The 13,614-nt window shown below is 38.9% G+C and overlaps 1 protein-coding gene across 1 annotated transcript; it reads right to left on the reverse strand.

Moving 5' to 3' along the window:
* Window positions 1-7,608: 7,608 nt before the first annotated feature.
* LOC121946243 lies at window positions 7,609-10,867 on the reverse strand. The gene is made up of 3 exons (XM_042490739.1): window positions 10,771-10,867; window positions 10,620-10,678; window positions 7,609-8,591 (listed from the first exon to the last, which is right to left on the reverse strand). The coding sequence occupies exons 1-3, from the start codon at window positions 10,818-10,820 to the stop codon at window positions 7,882-7,884; spliced, it is 819 nt and encodes a 272-aa protein (XP_042346673.1). The 5' UTR covers window positions 10,821-10,867; the 3' UTR covers window positions 7,609-7,881.
* Window positions 10,868-13,614: the final 2,747 nt, after the last annotated feature.

Here is a 13,614-nt window from a genome sequence, read left to right on the forward strand (position 1 = left end):
AGTGAGACGAATGCAAGGTCACAGTGACCTTTGACCACTAAAATGTAATCAGTTCATCCTTTAATCCAAGTGGAAATTTGTGCTAAATTTAAAGAAATTCCCTCAAGGCATTCTTGAAATAATGCGTTCATGAGAAAAGGACATATGTACATACAAACAACTTGAAAACATAATGCCTCCAGCCAAAGCTATTGTTGGTTGGAGGCATAAAATAGAAATTGTACAATAGTCTGTGGAAAATGAGTCATGAGTTAATTGCATTAATTAAATATGAAAAAAAGTAAACTTGTCATTACAAGTGTGCAAATGCAAACTCGCTTGCTATAAAGAAAGGGGTTAAAAAATATGTAAGAAATATAAACTATTCTTATGTCTTTGCAATAATATTCACTCATAAAATTAGTTTTAATTTATTATATAATTCAGTAGTCAGATGGCCAGATGTGGCCTGATTGAACTAAAGCTATATGACATCAAGATGCTTACAATGACGATGCCAACACACTGATGTTTAAGTGCTTCAAGTTATCATTATGAAGTAAATGTTGATTGCACACTGTAATCGCTATAAAGTAGTGACACCACTGGCATTCAGATTCAACACAAAAAAAATGAAGGCTTAATCTAAGACACAGTGGAAGTGGATCAACCATTGCAGAACCAAAACAAGAAAAGGATAATAATTTGTTTTCCCTTGTAGCCATCGGGAGCTATCTCAAATTATCAAAAAGTATTTGCATAAGTTCCTTGCAGTTACTATCCCCAGTAGTGGAAATGTTAAAGGATGGGACAACCAATCCAAACAAGTTACTGTGGAAACTGTGGTAGTTGCTGGGTTGTGAGGAAAACGGAAACAGATCCAGTTGTCTTTGCCACTGCGGTGCCACTTTGAAAAGCCATGATCACCATCTTTGTTTGGCATCTTAGCATGCTAACATTTGCACAGTTATGCTCCAAACAGGTGTTTTGATTTACTCAACCTGATTAAACCTCATTTTAGGATTGTGTGGGTGTAAACAGACTGTGTGTAATTTACTGACTCTTCTGTCTGCAGGGGACAGGGTGTGTGGTTGTGCAGGCCGTTTAAGGAATCACCAAATTTATTACAGCTCATAACATAGTTTTATGTATTGTATTTTTTATATTTCTTTGTATATTCTTTGCACTTTGCAACACACTTTGTAATGTTGTTTAAATAAGTGCTATACATATAAAGCTTATTATTATTATAATTGATCTTGGACATGAATGTCTTATGTCCACCTGTTGGTGGCACTACAGAAATAGTCAAGGGGTAAGCAGGATAATTGGGCCACTGGGAACCATACACATCTGCACCAAATTTTAAGGAAATCAATCCAATAGTTGTGATTTTTCACTAAAAACCAATAATGTCAACCTAATGGTGGCACTGGAGGAACATTCAGGGGACCACCATTGAAACACTTGGTGGAATTTCAGTCAAGACCAAAGTAGTGGGCAGACTGACAGACCGAATTACGACAGACTTCTTGTTTTCTGCAGCAAAGGCTCGCATATGTGCTCTACTAGCTGCCCACATTATCAAAACCCCCAGATGGAGCGACCATATGTCCTGAAAAGTGACAGTGTGGAAGGTGAATGTTCCCATCATCACTGTTGTAATCATAACATGTGTATGAATGCTGTTAATGTGTCCTGCCATATGCATTTAATTCACACAAATGTCTCTATCCTAATGCCTCTGCAACAATTAAACAGGTTAAATTCATTTTGCATTGATGGTACTTGGCATGAAATATTGATTTTAATTATAACAATCATTTCTCATATTCAACATTAACAGTAGATGATGCTTAATGTGTCTACATACCTTAAACTTGCTGTATTTGGTCGGGGGAGACGGTGAGACACTAAAAGAGAGAGAAGGGGGTGAGTCATGCGCCGACTCACGCTCGTGCTCCTTACATGCACCCAATCCACTCCTATCTAGTACCTGTCACACGCTGGCTGCAAAATGGAATTGACTATTGATTTCCCCCTTACCACAGGTCAGTTGCGCTGGCAGGCTATAGTGGGCTCACAGAGAGCCTCGCGTGGGACAACAAGAGGAGAAGAACACCAGGAGGAAACACACACATTACAAAACCCACACAAACACATGAGCACAAATACACATTCTTCTTAACCACCTCTCTCTGGGATTGTGTAATGGAAGACAGCGAAGGTTGCTTTGAAAGAGGTGTGTGTTACAAAATGTGTAGTGTTACACACATGGCTGGGCTGTGATAAAACTGAGGCGGGATTTGTTTTGTGTGGCAGGAAAAGTTAAATAAGCATGTATGTGACAACTTTTTTGGTATGCGACCCCATAAAAATAGCAATGTCTACTCTTGACTTTACATCATAAGTTATTGTCATTACAGACAGTTTGGCATAATGTAGTCTCTTAGGGGTGATTCATTTGAACAATTTTCAGTGTATTGAAGAAGTGAGAATATGGAGTATTTCACAAGATAAAAAAAAAGAGAAGAGAAAGTCAGAATAATTAAATAAGTATTTCACTGCTGAAAAGATAGTCTTTTCATAAAACTGGCCTGTCTATGATGCAGAAAGATGCAAACCTTTGGCACTACATGACCAGAGAAACTATGGCATTCGATTTTGTACTAAATGTTAAAAAAAAAAAACTACAACTACCAGAATGCACTGCACCATACTGGACCAAAAGAAACTCCTGCTGGTGGGTGATGTAATGCTTTTTGGTCATTTTGATACAATAAACAACATGGTGGCGACAAACTCTAAACAAACAATCTTGAATTACAGTTAAACAGTAAGCTAAAACATGTTTCTGGATACATTTTAGGCGAGAAATTGGCATCGCAAAAGCAAAATCTTGGCTAATATCTTCTCAGCACTTCCCAGTTTTACCATTTGGTCTGAGTTAAAAAGAGAGAGGGGAATGTCTCTCTTGATTGCTTCTATACTCTGTGCGAAAGTACCATCTGTAGTGCAAGCAACAGCCCCAAAGCATTGAATTGAAAATGGGCAAACTATCACTTCAACCTAACTGTGTGTATCACAAGTATTTAAATCATTTAGTGTCTGTGGACCCCATGGAGGGTCCCAATCCCCAGGCTGCCAACCACTGACAGAGAAGACTATTAAAGTTTGTTAAACGGGTATTTATTAAGCCTCCACTTTGTTGTTTATGTGGGGGCATAAAGTAGGAAGTTTGCTTCACCACACTTTGGCAATTTAGATTACTTCTGACACACACTGCAATCTTTTGATATGAACAGATGGTATACTGTGGATTACCATTGATATTTGTCAAAGCACATAGGCTACTAAGGATTTTAAGGTGACAAAAGCAATATCCTACCTCTTTGAGCAAGTCAGTCAGGATTGTTTTGAACTTGAACCCATGGGTACATTTTGGCAAACAGCAATTCCAACAGCTTTGGTGGTTATCCTTGAAAAATAGAGCCATACTGCTACAAATCACATTAGTATATAATATCTACATCCAAAAACACCACCAAACCATAACTTAAGGGAAGGTTGGAAGTGTAGGACTACCACCCTAGATATAAACTGCATATAATTTGTTTTATTTTACTTTTTGCATGTTTGACCATGCATATATTATCTATATAGGTATTTATTGTTGCTAGTATGATGTCACCACGTCTCAATATATTAAGGATCACAAAGGGAAAACAAATCTTGAGTGTTTTATGTTTTATTTTTATGTCACCCTTGATGTTTTTTTTAATAGTTTTAATTCCATATCTTCCCTCCATGTTATGTCACATAACTAAAACTTCCAACAAACCTAAAATATGCAAAACAGTCTGTTCTGACCTAACATGCACTGATAAAGTATGCATGTGTTGTATGAACATGGATGAACATTTATATCCAAGCAATAGACTTTTTAAGTACATTTAATTGTTTTTAGAGAAAACACTTGTAAAACTTTGTAGCCTAAAGCCGATAAAATAAAGAGTACAAGCTCCACTTGCTACTAAGTTGAGTGGCACGACTTCCTCTGAAGGCTCTATAAACTTTTACTGTGTGTTGGTCTGTGGACAATGATCCAACTGACATCAGAAATAAACTGGTCTATGGACCGTTTTGTTGAATTCTGTAGGGGATGCCAGGACACAGGGCGTGCTAGCACCAGAGGACTTAAAACTTTATTTAATGACAAACTGAACCAGCAGGAACCAGAGGGCTGTGACTGTTGGTGTGGTGTGTGCTTGTGTTGTCTGCAGTGTTTTTTATTATTTACTGCTGCTCTTTTCTAAATGTGCCCAGCGTTGCTGCTAACATGAGCTATTTTGGAGCTGTTCATTGTTTCATTTGCCTTTTTCGTACTGCACAAAAGTAGCCATTGTTCAGGGTTGTTAAGGAATAAGCAGTGCTTCATTGTTTTCACTTTTTTTTTAGCTAAGCATAAATGCTTTATGCAAGCAGACATGATAGAGGGCACACACACACCAGCCAGGCTGGTCTGGTTTGCAGAAAAAAAACAACTCATGAAATCAATAGTGGTATGGGCAGTGAGGAGCAGATGTGTGAATTTTTTAATGGTGCAGGATCACAGGAGATGTACAGTAGCAAATGTGTGAAATATAAATAGCCCTATAATAAATGATACTTGCATAATTTTTATAAAGATGAAAATGAAATGAAATAGCAATACAAATACAACATTTTTGTTATTTTGTCCTACAGGAGGACAAAATAGTGGTTTATGGTGTCGATTTACTGGGAAAAAGTAAGGAGCATTTCGTCAACTATGATCCATTTTGGACTGAACATTTTTAGAAAATCTACCACATATTTAGAGAATTGTATTGATACAATATTCTAGTCATATAACACTTATGTTGTTATTTCCATATTTCTTTTTTATCTCAATAATCTTAGTGATGGAAAGGACATTTTGTCACATTTTAAAGAATACCTCAGCTATATTAGCTTGCTAATGTCAGTTTTTATGTTAGCATTATCTATTCACAAAATACACAATACAACTAGTTGTTTTTCTTTATATTTGTGCATTCAAAGGATATATGAGCTGTCTGGGAATCAAAGTCAATACATTTATTCTCGGTTTAGCAAACACTTACCCTAATTTCTTCTTATTTCAGTTCCCTCTGGAGCTAACTGTCCTCCAGCCATGTCTTGTCACATGACTATTACTGTGGTCATCAAACTCTACAAAAAAAAATAAAAATGTGAATGTGAAAGTGAATTAAAAAAAACTTGAAATTACATTACCAGTGTGGTTCTTTTTCTGAAAAAAAAAGTAAAAACACTAATATATCGCATAACACATTTCATTCACAATGCATTTCATAAAAATGAGTATTTATGTGTGGTCTAGAAGTAAAGCAGGTCATCTTCTGATCAGAAGGTCAGTGGGTCCTATCCCCAGCTTCTCCAGTCAACATGTCAAAGTATCCTTGGCCAAGACACCGAACCCAAAATTGCTCATGATGCTGTACCATCGGAGTGTGAGTGCATATTATTTCTGAGCAGCAGGTGGCACTATGCATGTTAACCTCAGCCAAAAGTGTGTGAATGTGTGTGTGTGAATGGGTGAATGTGGCATGCAGTGTGAAAGTGCTTTAAGTGGTCAGAAGACTAGAAAAGCGCTACCCAAGTGCAGTCGATTTACCATTTAAAGTTAATATTAAGTCAATATTAAATTCAAAATTAAGCAGGACTGAATGTTCAAACTGTGGTTAAGGGACAGAGGAAACAGCATAAACAAAATAAAAGGCCACTTTTGATATTATAAAAATAAGGACTGATCCACCATTTAATTTTTGCATGCTCCTTTTGTTTTTAAGCAGTGTAACAAAAATGTAGAAAATTGATACTGGGGTATACTGCTCTCCATGTGAGATTTGTTATCGCCCATCTTATCCAACTCTCTGTAATAGTTGACTTAAACTGTATTGCCAGGAAGCAGATCTGATATAGAGATGTTACGCTTAGTTGTCAGTCACTTCATGCTAATGAACCTTCTTTCTGGCATGTTGTGATGTTAAGACAGGAAGCTGTTGGCGATATGCTCCGGGTATAGTATTTTAGGCTGCTACAAACCCACTGGTTTATACAAAGGTGATTCTCCTATCTGCTCTGATTTTCGTTCTCTTTTCTCAAACTGTACATGGGGTCATTAAGTCATTGATTGAGGGGGGCGAACAACTGCAGTGTCATAGGAAGTGTGTTTGTAGCGATCAGTAAAAGAGGACTGGTTGAAAACTTCTGCTAGAAAGTTAGTATTTCTGCATTTGCTTTGTGGTTCAGGTGATACACTGAGATCATGAATAAACTACTGAACAGGCCTCCAGCACACAGGCCCAGAGGCCCCAAGTGTCGGGGCCCACTTGGCCTTTACCTGCAAAAATGCCACTCAAATTAACACATACTGACGACTCAAATGACCACAAAGGGACGTGTGCAAAAATATAAAGAGATGTAAAGGAGCTGCAAAAACTGAACAAAACAACCAAAAAGAGACAGACAAAGCACACACACAAAATAACCAAATGACCCAATGTTGCTTCAAAGAGACTCATAACAGCAACAAAGAGACACCAGACAACCAGAAACACAAAAAACACAGAGACAAAGCAACGACAAGGAGAGACACACAATGGCAACAAAGAGATGCGAAACCACCACAAAGTCTGTGTGTTTTGTTCTATGTAGAAGTGGTGAGGCCCTCCTATCTGTGCACAGGGGCAGGTCGTCTCATAATCCACCCATGACTCATATCAAAATTATTCATGCCAGATATACTCTGCTCCTAGGTTTGAATTTAGCCTGACATCATAAACATGTAGTCTCCAGGTGGACTTCCATCACTGCCTGCGGCTGCTGAGCGTCCTTTCATTCTGTCCATCCTGACATCTTATATGATGTATGGCCGCTCCTCGCTGCCTTCCTCCCCGCTCCCCATAAACAGTTGATTGCTTTACTTTGTTCTGTCACTCATTTCCTTACACACGTTCTGGATGAGTGCTCAAAACAGACTCTCATTCTGGCTCCTGATTGACTGATTTATTGGTCGATCACTGAAAAACCTGACCCGCCTTCCATTTCACACTCTTTAATGTCTTTCAGTGAGCAGTCAAAGCCAGGGGTTGACATATTAAATGTTTCCTCAATTAATCTGGTCTGAAAAAAAATCCATTTGTGCTCCCATCTCCTGCTCTGTTTTGTTAAAAAAGTTAGAGGATAAATATCTAATAATTTTTGACACCATTTACCCGAATTTTAAATCTTAGCCTGCATTATAACACCTCATTTTCTCTATTAGAAATGTCAGACCACCAGTGCAGCATGCCATTATTGAAAGACTAAAGCTATTTGGACATATTAGCATAACCACTAGTAGTACTTGCAAACAACAGATTGTAAACAGATTAGGGGATTTGTCAAAAGCTGACCTTCTGTTAAGCAGCACCTGTGTAAAACAATGGGAGCCAAAACGATATCTACAGTTCCCATGAGCACCAACAGATGGCACTCTGGTAACATCCAGACCTCAGTGAGACATTATGATGAGGGAGGAGGACAAATAAGAGAGAGGCACTGAGAAATATAACCATTAGTATTTTATATTCAGGAGAGAATTTAAGTTGCAAGTTGTTTTAGAACTACAGGTGAGGAAGCAACAATGCAGGAGCTTGTACACAGATAAGTTGGACATTGTTTCTTGCAGTAAGGTTTAGAGAAAAACAGACACGATTCTGAAATCCCTTTACAAAATGCTTGCCTGTAAACTTTAAGAAGTCCACACGGTATTTGACAAGACAGCCAGAGTATGTGTCAGACCCTTTAGCTCAGTGACATATTCTAACTGGACCTGATTTAACTTCTTAGATGTTTTAGAGCATGGTTACCTTGAAAAAGTGGTTTGACATTGAGGCGTCTGTGCAGCGGCTGAGCAAGACGGCCGGGGAACCGAATCCTTCTCCGTCTACCAGCAGCACTTCCAGTCATCGCTGTGACGTGGTCTCTGTCGGTGATGCCAGATGAACCTACGACAGCAACGTCTCTTCCCAAGCTGTATCCAGTTGGACCCCTATGATGACCCCGGCTTCGGGGCAGGGGGAGCCCACTCAGAGACATGCCATGTCTATTTGGGACAGACTCATCAACAACAAGGTCATGCTCATTGTAGACAAATGAGTGCGGCTTGTTGCGACCTTGAGGATCCCAATTCACAAGGTCAGGCTGGCCCCGGGCTTCAGCGAGAGTTGGAGGGGCAACATGCTTGACCTCCTCAAAATTGGACTTGCGGTTAATAACTGAGCGTCCTCTGGGAGGGCTAAACACTTGATCGGTGGTGTATTCACTTTGAACTGGACTGTAAGTGCCGTGCCAGCTCCTGGGGTGAGCTTGTTTGTGTATGCTGTCATGTAGGGATCTCTCTCCGTGTCTGTAGGAGGCCATGTCAGGTTCATCCAATTCAAGATCATTGTTATAGTAAGGGTGAGGTCTCCCATAGTGAACTGGTCCATTGAGATCAGGGGCTCCATGGACTCCGGGATAATCCAAACCTAGAGCAGCTGCACGGGCTGCAGCAGAAAAACACACAGAGTTTAAGCCACTCAATCACATATTTAACTCGTAATAAAAAGGTTTGTGCTGGTTTATGATATATATAATATAGGTTCTGATATTATTGTGGTTTGCAGAACAATTTTTGTACATTTTGAATAGCATATGGTGGTGGACTATGCTAAGATTATGTTTAGATTTAAATGATTTCTGATATTATTTTTGTTAGAATATAGGCAAAAGTTATTTGCAAAAAGTGTAGTGCTGTAAGGCAGTTTAGTGTGTAGAGATTATGTTAACATTGTGCTTGAAGACAATGAGAAGTCTGCGCAGGTGTGGATCGTCATCAGTTTTTGACCGTGTTAGACCGCATAATGCTGTTTTATAGTGTAAGATAACAGGTGATGTGTGTGGTGACACAGGATTGGATATCAGTTCGGTAGTGGACCAGATGAGATATAATTTTAGAAGGACTTGGTCTGCTGTATTTTTTTTAGATTCTCAAGTTTTTCCGTGCCTCACCTGAGTCCTTGGATTTCATAAAGGAACTGGAACATGAGTCAAAACCGAGACACCTTGCAGAAATGTGACCTAGTTTAGTATGTTAAAATAGCCACCACAAAAGGTATTAACAAACTAGTGATGCACCATTTTATCAGCCGCACATCAGTATCAGCTGATCTTTCCTAGTTGGCTGCCATCGCATAAGATTCACCGATGGCATTCACCGATGGCAGTGGCCGATGTTTTCAAATTGCGACACCTTAATTTTGCGCAGGCAAAAAGCAGGATTGAATCCTACAGAGTTGCGTCATGGGACGACAGAAAACGTTTTTGGGAAGAACAGAAATCTAAAGGATGCGTTAAACACACACATGAGGGGACACACCCTGTTGTGTCTCTGACAATGCTCCACTGTGAACAACAAATTAAGAATATTGACAGGAAGAGAACAAGTCAATGATAGCTGATAGCACAGGCCAGTGTTGCATTACAATGTGTGTCCCCATTGAATAATGTTGCCATCCTGTTATTGCATAGGGCCCCTCTCAGTGGCTCAGGTTAGGGCTAAGGGTTTGGGTAAAGTTTAGGTAGGGGAAACATAGAAGGGAAAACACCGGAGCTAACTGCTGACAGAAGTTGCACTGAGTTACATTATAAGGTGTTCGAGCTCTATTTAATAAAAATGCGTATCGGGTGAAGGTACATTTTTTTAAACTTTGTTTACTTTAGTTTTTGATAAACATGTGACATATGTATACAGTAAAGACAAGAAAAACTGAATATAGCAATAGAGCAAATAAGTACATTCAATAATAATGGATAAAACAAATAAATAAATAAACAGGATGCAAAAATAGCACGCTATTAGATATATATTTACAACATTTTTAAAAGACAATTTGCAGGATGGGGGAAGGCAAATTATAATGTTCTCAAGATGTGTTTAAATGTAAACTTTTAAAATGTAGATTTTGGTGAGAAACTTCAATAAACACAGTTGTTTGAAGGAGACATTTTGTTGATATTTTCCCAGCAGCGTGACATAGACATGAGAGGGAACTGTGATATTTTATAGAGTAAAAGTAATATAAAGTAAAAAGGCTTTGAAGCAGTTATTTAAAAAAAAAAAAAAAAAAAAAAAGACGAAAAGAAAAAGTTTCATAGCCATGTATGACTGAATTTAAGCTCATTTAAAGATAACGTAAGGAAGGACTAAATGACTCTAAAACAGCTCAGTTATATTTTTGTAATGAAGATGTCTTTGTTTCCCTGGCAAAAAGGGGATATTAATGACAATATGAAAAACAGAAAAAGAACAAACCGAAACAACACAAAAACAAAAAACAATGGTGTCTGTATCAGATTTTGGCCAAATTATTATTTTAAACATGAGTTTCAGCCCTGAATTTCATTATTGGTGTATCCCCATAACAAACTGTATTCATTCTCTGTGTGCTGTGTCATTGTTTTCAAATGTCAAATAAACCGACTAATGGGTAATTATAAGAAAGCAGTAACATCAATCAAAGCTCACTACATACCTCTGGCTGTTTCAGCACAATACACACCTCCAGCTGACACAGAGTGCAGCACAAGTGTGCTGCAAAAGACAACAAACAGTGTAAGACAAAGAGAACAGCTCTGAGCTGCTATCATTTTTTTTAACCACAGCAAACATTCGGTTTAAAATACCTGAGAAGAAGCCACAGTGGCACACGCATCCCTGCAGTCATGACAGGCATAAACTTCACGGCAATGCAATTACTGAAAACACTTGCCACTCTTGACTTCTTTTTGCAGCCACTCTGACTGCCCAAAAAAACCTTACCGGGCTTGATTTACTAATTACAGACAGCTGGTTGTCATAGAGACCAAAACCCAACCACTGAATCCAGTCAGCCACTGGCAAATTGCTTCATTACAGGCAATTAGTTAAAATGCCTGCTCGCAGCAGATTTTGACAAAACATGACATTTTGGTTATTTTTCATTTTAGCGGAACACACATTTAAAACATGGCAGTGTGATGAGCAGGGGGGAGTCATGTAAATATTTATGGTTCAGTCCAATCTATTATCTCTTTTTATTAATAACAGCAAAGGTAAATTTGAAAAAGAGTGTAACTAGGTGCAAGTCCTTAGGTGTAATTTTTATATTATCTATTTTTCAATCCAAGCATAATTAAAAACATCACCTCAGAACTTTAAATTACCTGAGCAGGTAGCTAATTAGAACTTCTAATTTACTAGACCTAAAACCCTGATAATGATATACAATTTCCGCATGATTACCATAACCACCACAAATTTAAAATGATCTCATTAAGCTTGGCCTCTTTTATTAAATGGTTCAAGGAACACAGAAAGCATTTGGAGGCATAGCAGTAACAGTGGGTATTTTTCATTTTGCTTTTCATAAACATGTACAGCTCAGTGCTAATTCTTTTTTTTAAAAAAAGGCACAATTTATTAAAAAAGAGAAAGAAGCAGAGCTTGGATTCTCACAGCTGGGTATGTGAGCCCACAATGAAGCAGCTGAGCAGTGGAAGCATTTAATAATTCACTCAAATTATTTCTGTCAGGACTGACAAGCTAAACAGGGGCTTGATTTAATTCTGTAATTGCACGTTCACCTTTACCCTGAACCCATACTTTGGTAATTAATAGGCCCAAGCTTTATTTGAAGTGTGGCACAGCAAGTAATGGAATTTAAATTGCAGGTGATGTGAAACCAAAGACGTAAATGCCCACTTGGCCAAGGAGCTCACGTTATTTTCCCACCACGGTGTCACCCTCCCAAAAAGTGTCACTGACCCCAAATCAACCTAGACCCAATCCTCTGCTCCGGCGCTTCGAAGAACATCTGTCTGTCGTTTAGGGTGGACTAGACTTTCTTGAACTTCGCTATTTAACTTTCTTCATGGTGCACAGTCCTCAGCATTGTCATCTGTACAATAATTATCATGTTTATTTATTAAGTTTGCCCTTTGTACAATGTGCATATCAGTGCTATAACTTACGATAATTTAACTATTTTGTGATGCTTAAAATTAGTAGTATGGTTTAAGTCTGTGCTATCTCATTTGAATTTATTTGCAGACATGATCGAGATAGCTACCATTAGGGATGATTTACCATTAACTGGTTAATCGTTAATCTGGTATGCCGGTAGGAGCCAGCTAGCAAGTGGAGCAGCTCCTTCGGCAACTACTGCTAATAACGCCACCCAGACCCAACAGGGTTGCCGCGGAAACATTGTGTCCACCCTCCTGTCTCCTTCCAGCTGACCACAGTGAGTAAGCAGCTCAATTTTGAACTATAAAACCTCTTCAGTATTGTTGACTATGTTATCCCTGAGAGCTCTGCTTCCACTGTTAGCAGTGTCAGCTAGTGGTGCTAATATATCTAACTGCTAAAACTCAACTGGGTGAACCTCGAGAGGAGGGGAGGGCACCAAAGGGTGGGCATAATGTTTCAGCAGCAACACTTTTCGCCATTGGGGTGACATTACCAGCCGATTGCCAAATGAGCGGCGCTGCTAGCGAACCTTAGCTCCTGAAGAGCGGGCATGCTGTCACATGTTAACGTAGTTGGCTGTCTGTCTGACAACAAAGCCATCAGAAGATAAAGTCAAAACATCTTCATCACAGAACATTAAAAATTTCACCCCCCTCTAACTGGATAGCACTTTGAAATGCAGCGCTAAAGCTCACCAGAATAGACGACCGCACTAAAAGGAAAGGCCTCCAATATTTCAAAGTCTTTTTTTTCTTGAAAATGAATTGGTTAGCTAGCACTTAATGGGTGTCAGCTTTCTGGAAGCAACATTAACAAACACTGACATTTCTAGCTGTCAGGTGAAATGAATTCTCACCACCTCTTTCCAGCCAATCACGCTTGGCTATGATGAAGCTTGAATTTGCGCGATGAGGTTGCTGTATTCAAGTTGACTTGTTTTGATTGCACCAGTAGGTCCAGTTATTTATTCATTCGCTTAAGTTATGGCCTTAAAGGTCCAGTGTGTGTCCAGGATTTAGTGGTGTCTAACAGTGAGACTGCAGACCTGAAACTGCTCCAGTGTGCCGAGTTTGCAAAAGAAATAAGGAGGCAAAAACACAAATGGGCCTATCTAGAGCCAGTGTATAGTCTGACTGTTAGAGCTACAGTAAAAACAACATGGCAGAGTCTGCGGGATAGGACCCACAGAGTCTGTTGATATAAAAGGCTCATCTAAAAAAAAAAAAAAAAAAAAAAAGATCCTTACTTTCAGGTGATTATAAACTAAAGAATACGTGGACATCACATAACATCTTTGCTAACAGATGACCCCAAATCCCAGACACCTTTAACTGCTTTCTTGCAGAAGATAAACATTCTTCCAGTCCTGCTGTCTCTGTTAGACTGATGGACTCATGGACACAAACCTTCGTCCATGCGTCATAGATACGTCAGCTTGCTACAAAAAGAAACAATGTGGGTAGATTTGTAGCCATGTCAAAAAAACATGAAATTACACATTTATGCGTATTTGTTCTCCT

The sequence above is a fragment of the Plectropomus leopardus genome, chromosome 7, assembly GCF_008729295.1.
Source record: "Plectropomus leopardus isolate mb chromosome 7, YSFRI_Pleo_2.0, whole genome shotgun sequence".
Taxonomy (NCBI): Eukaryota; Metazoa; Chordata; class Actinopteri; order Perciformes; family Serranidae; genus Plectropomus; species Plectropomus leopardus.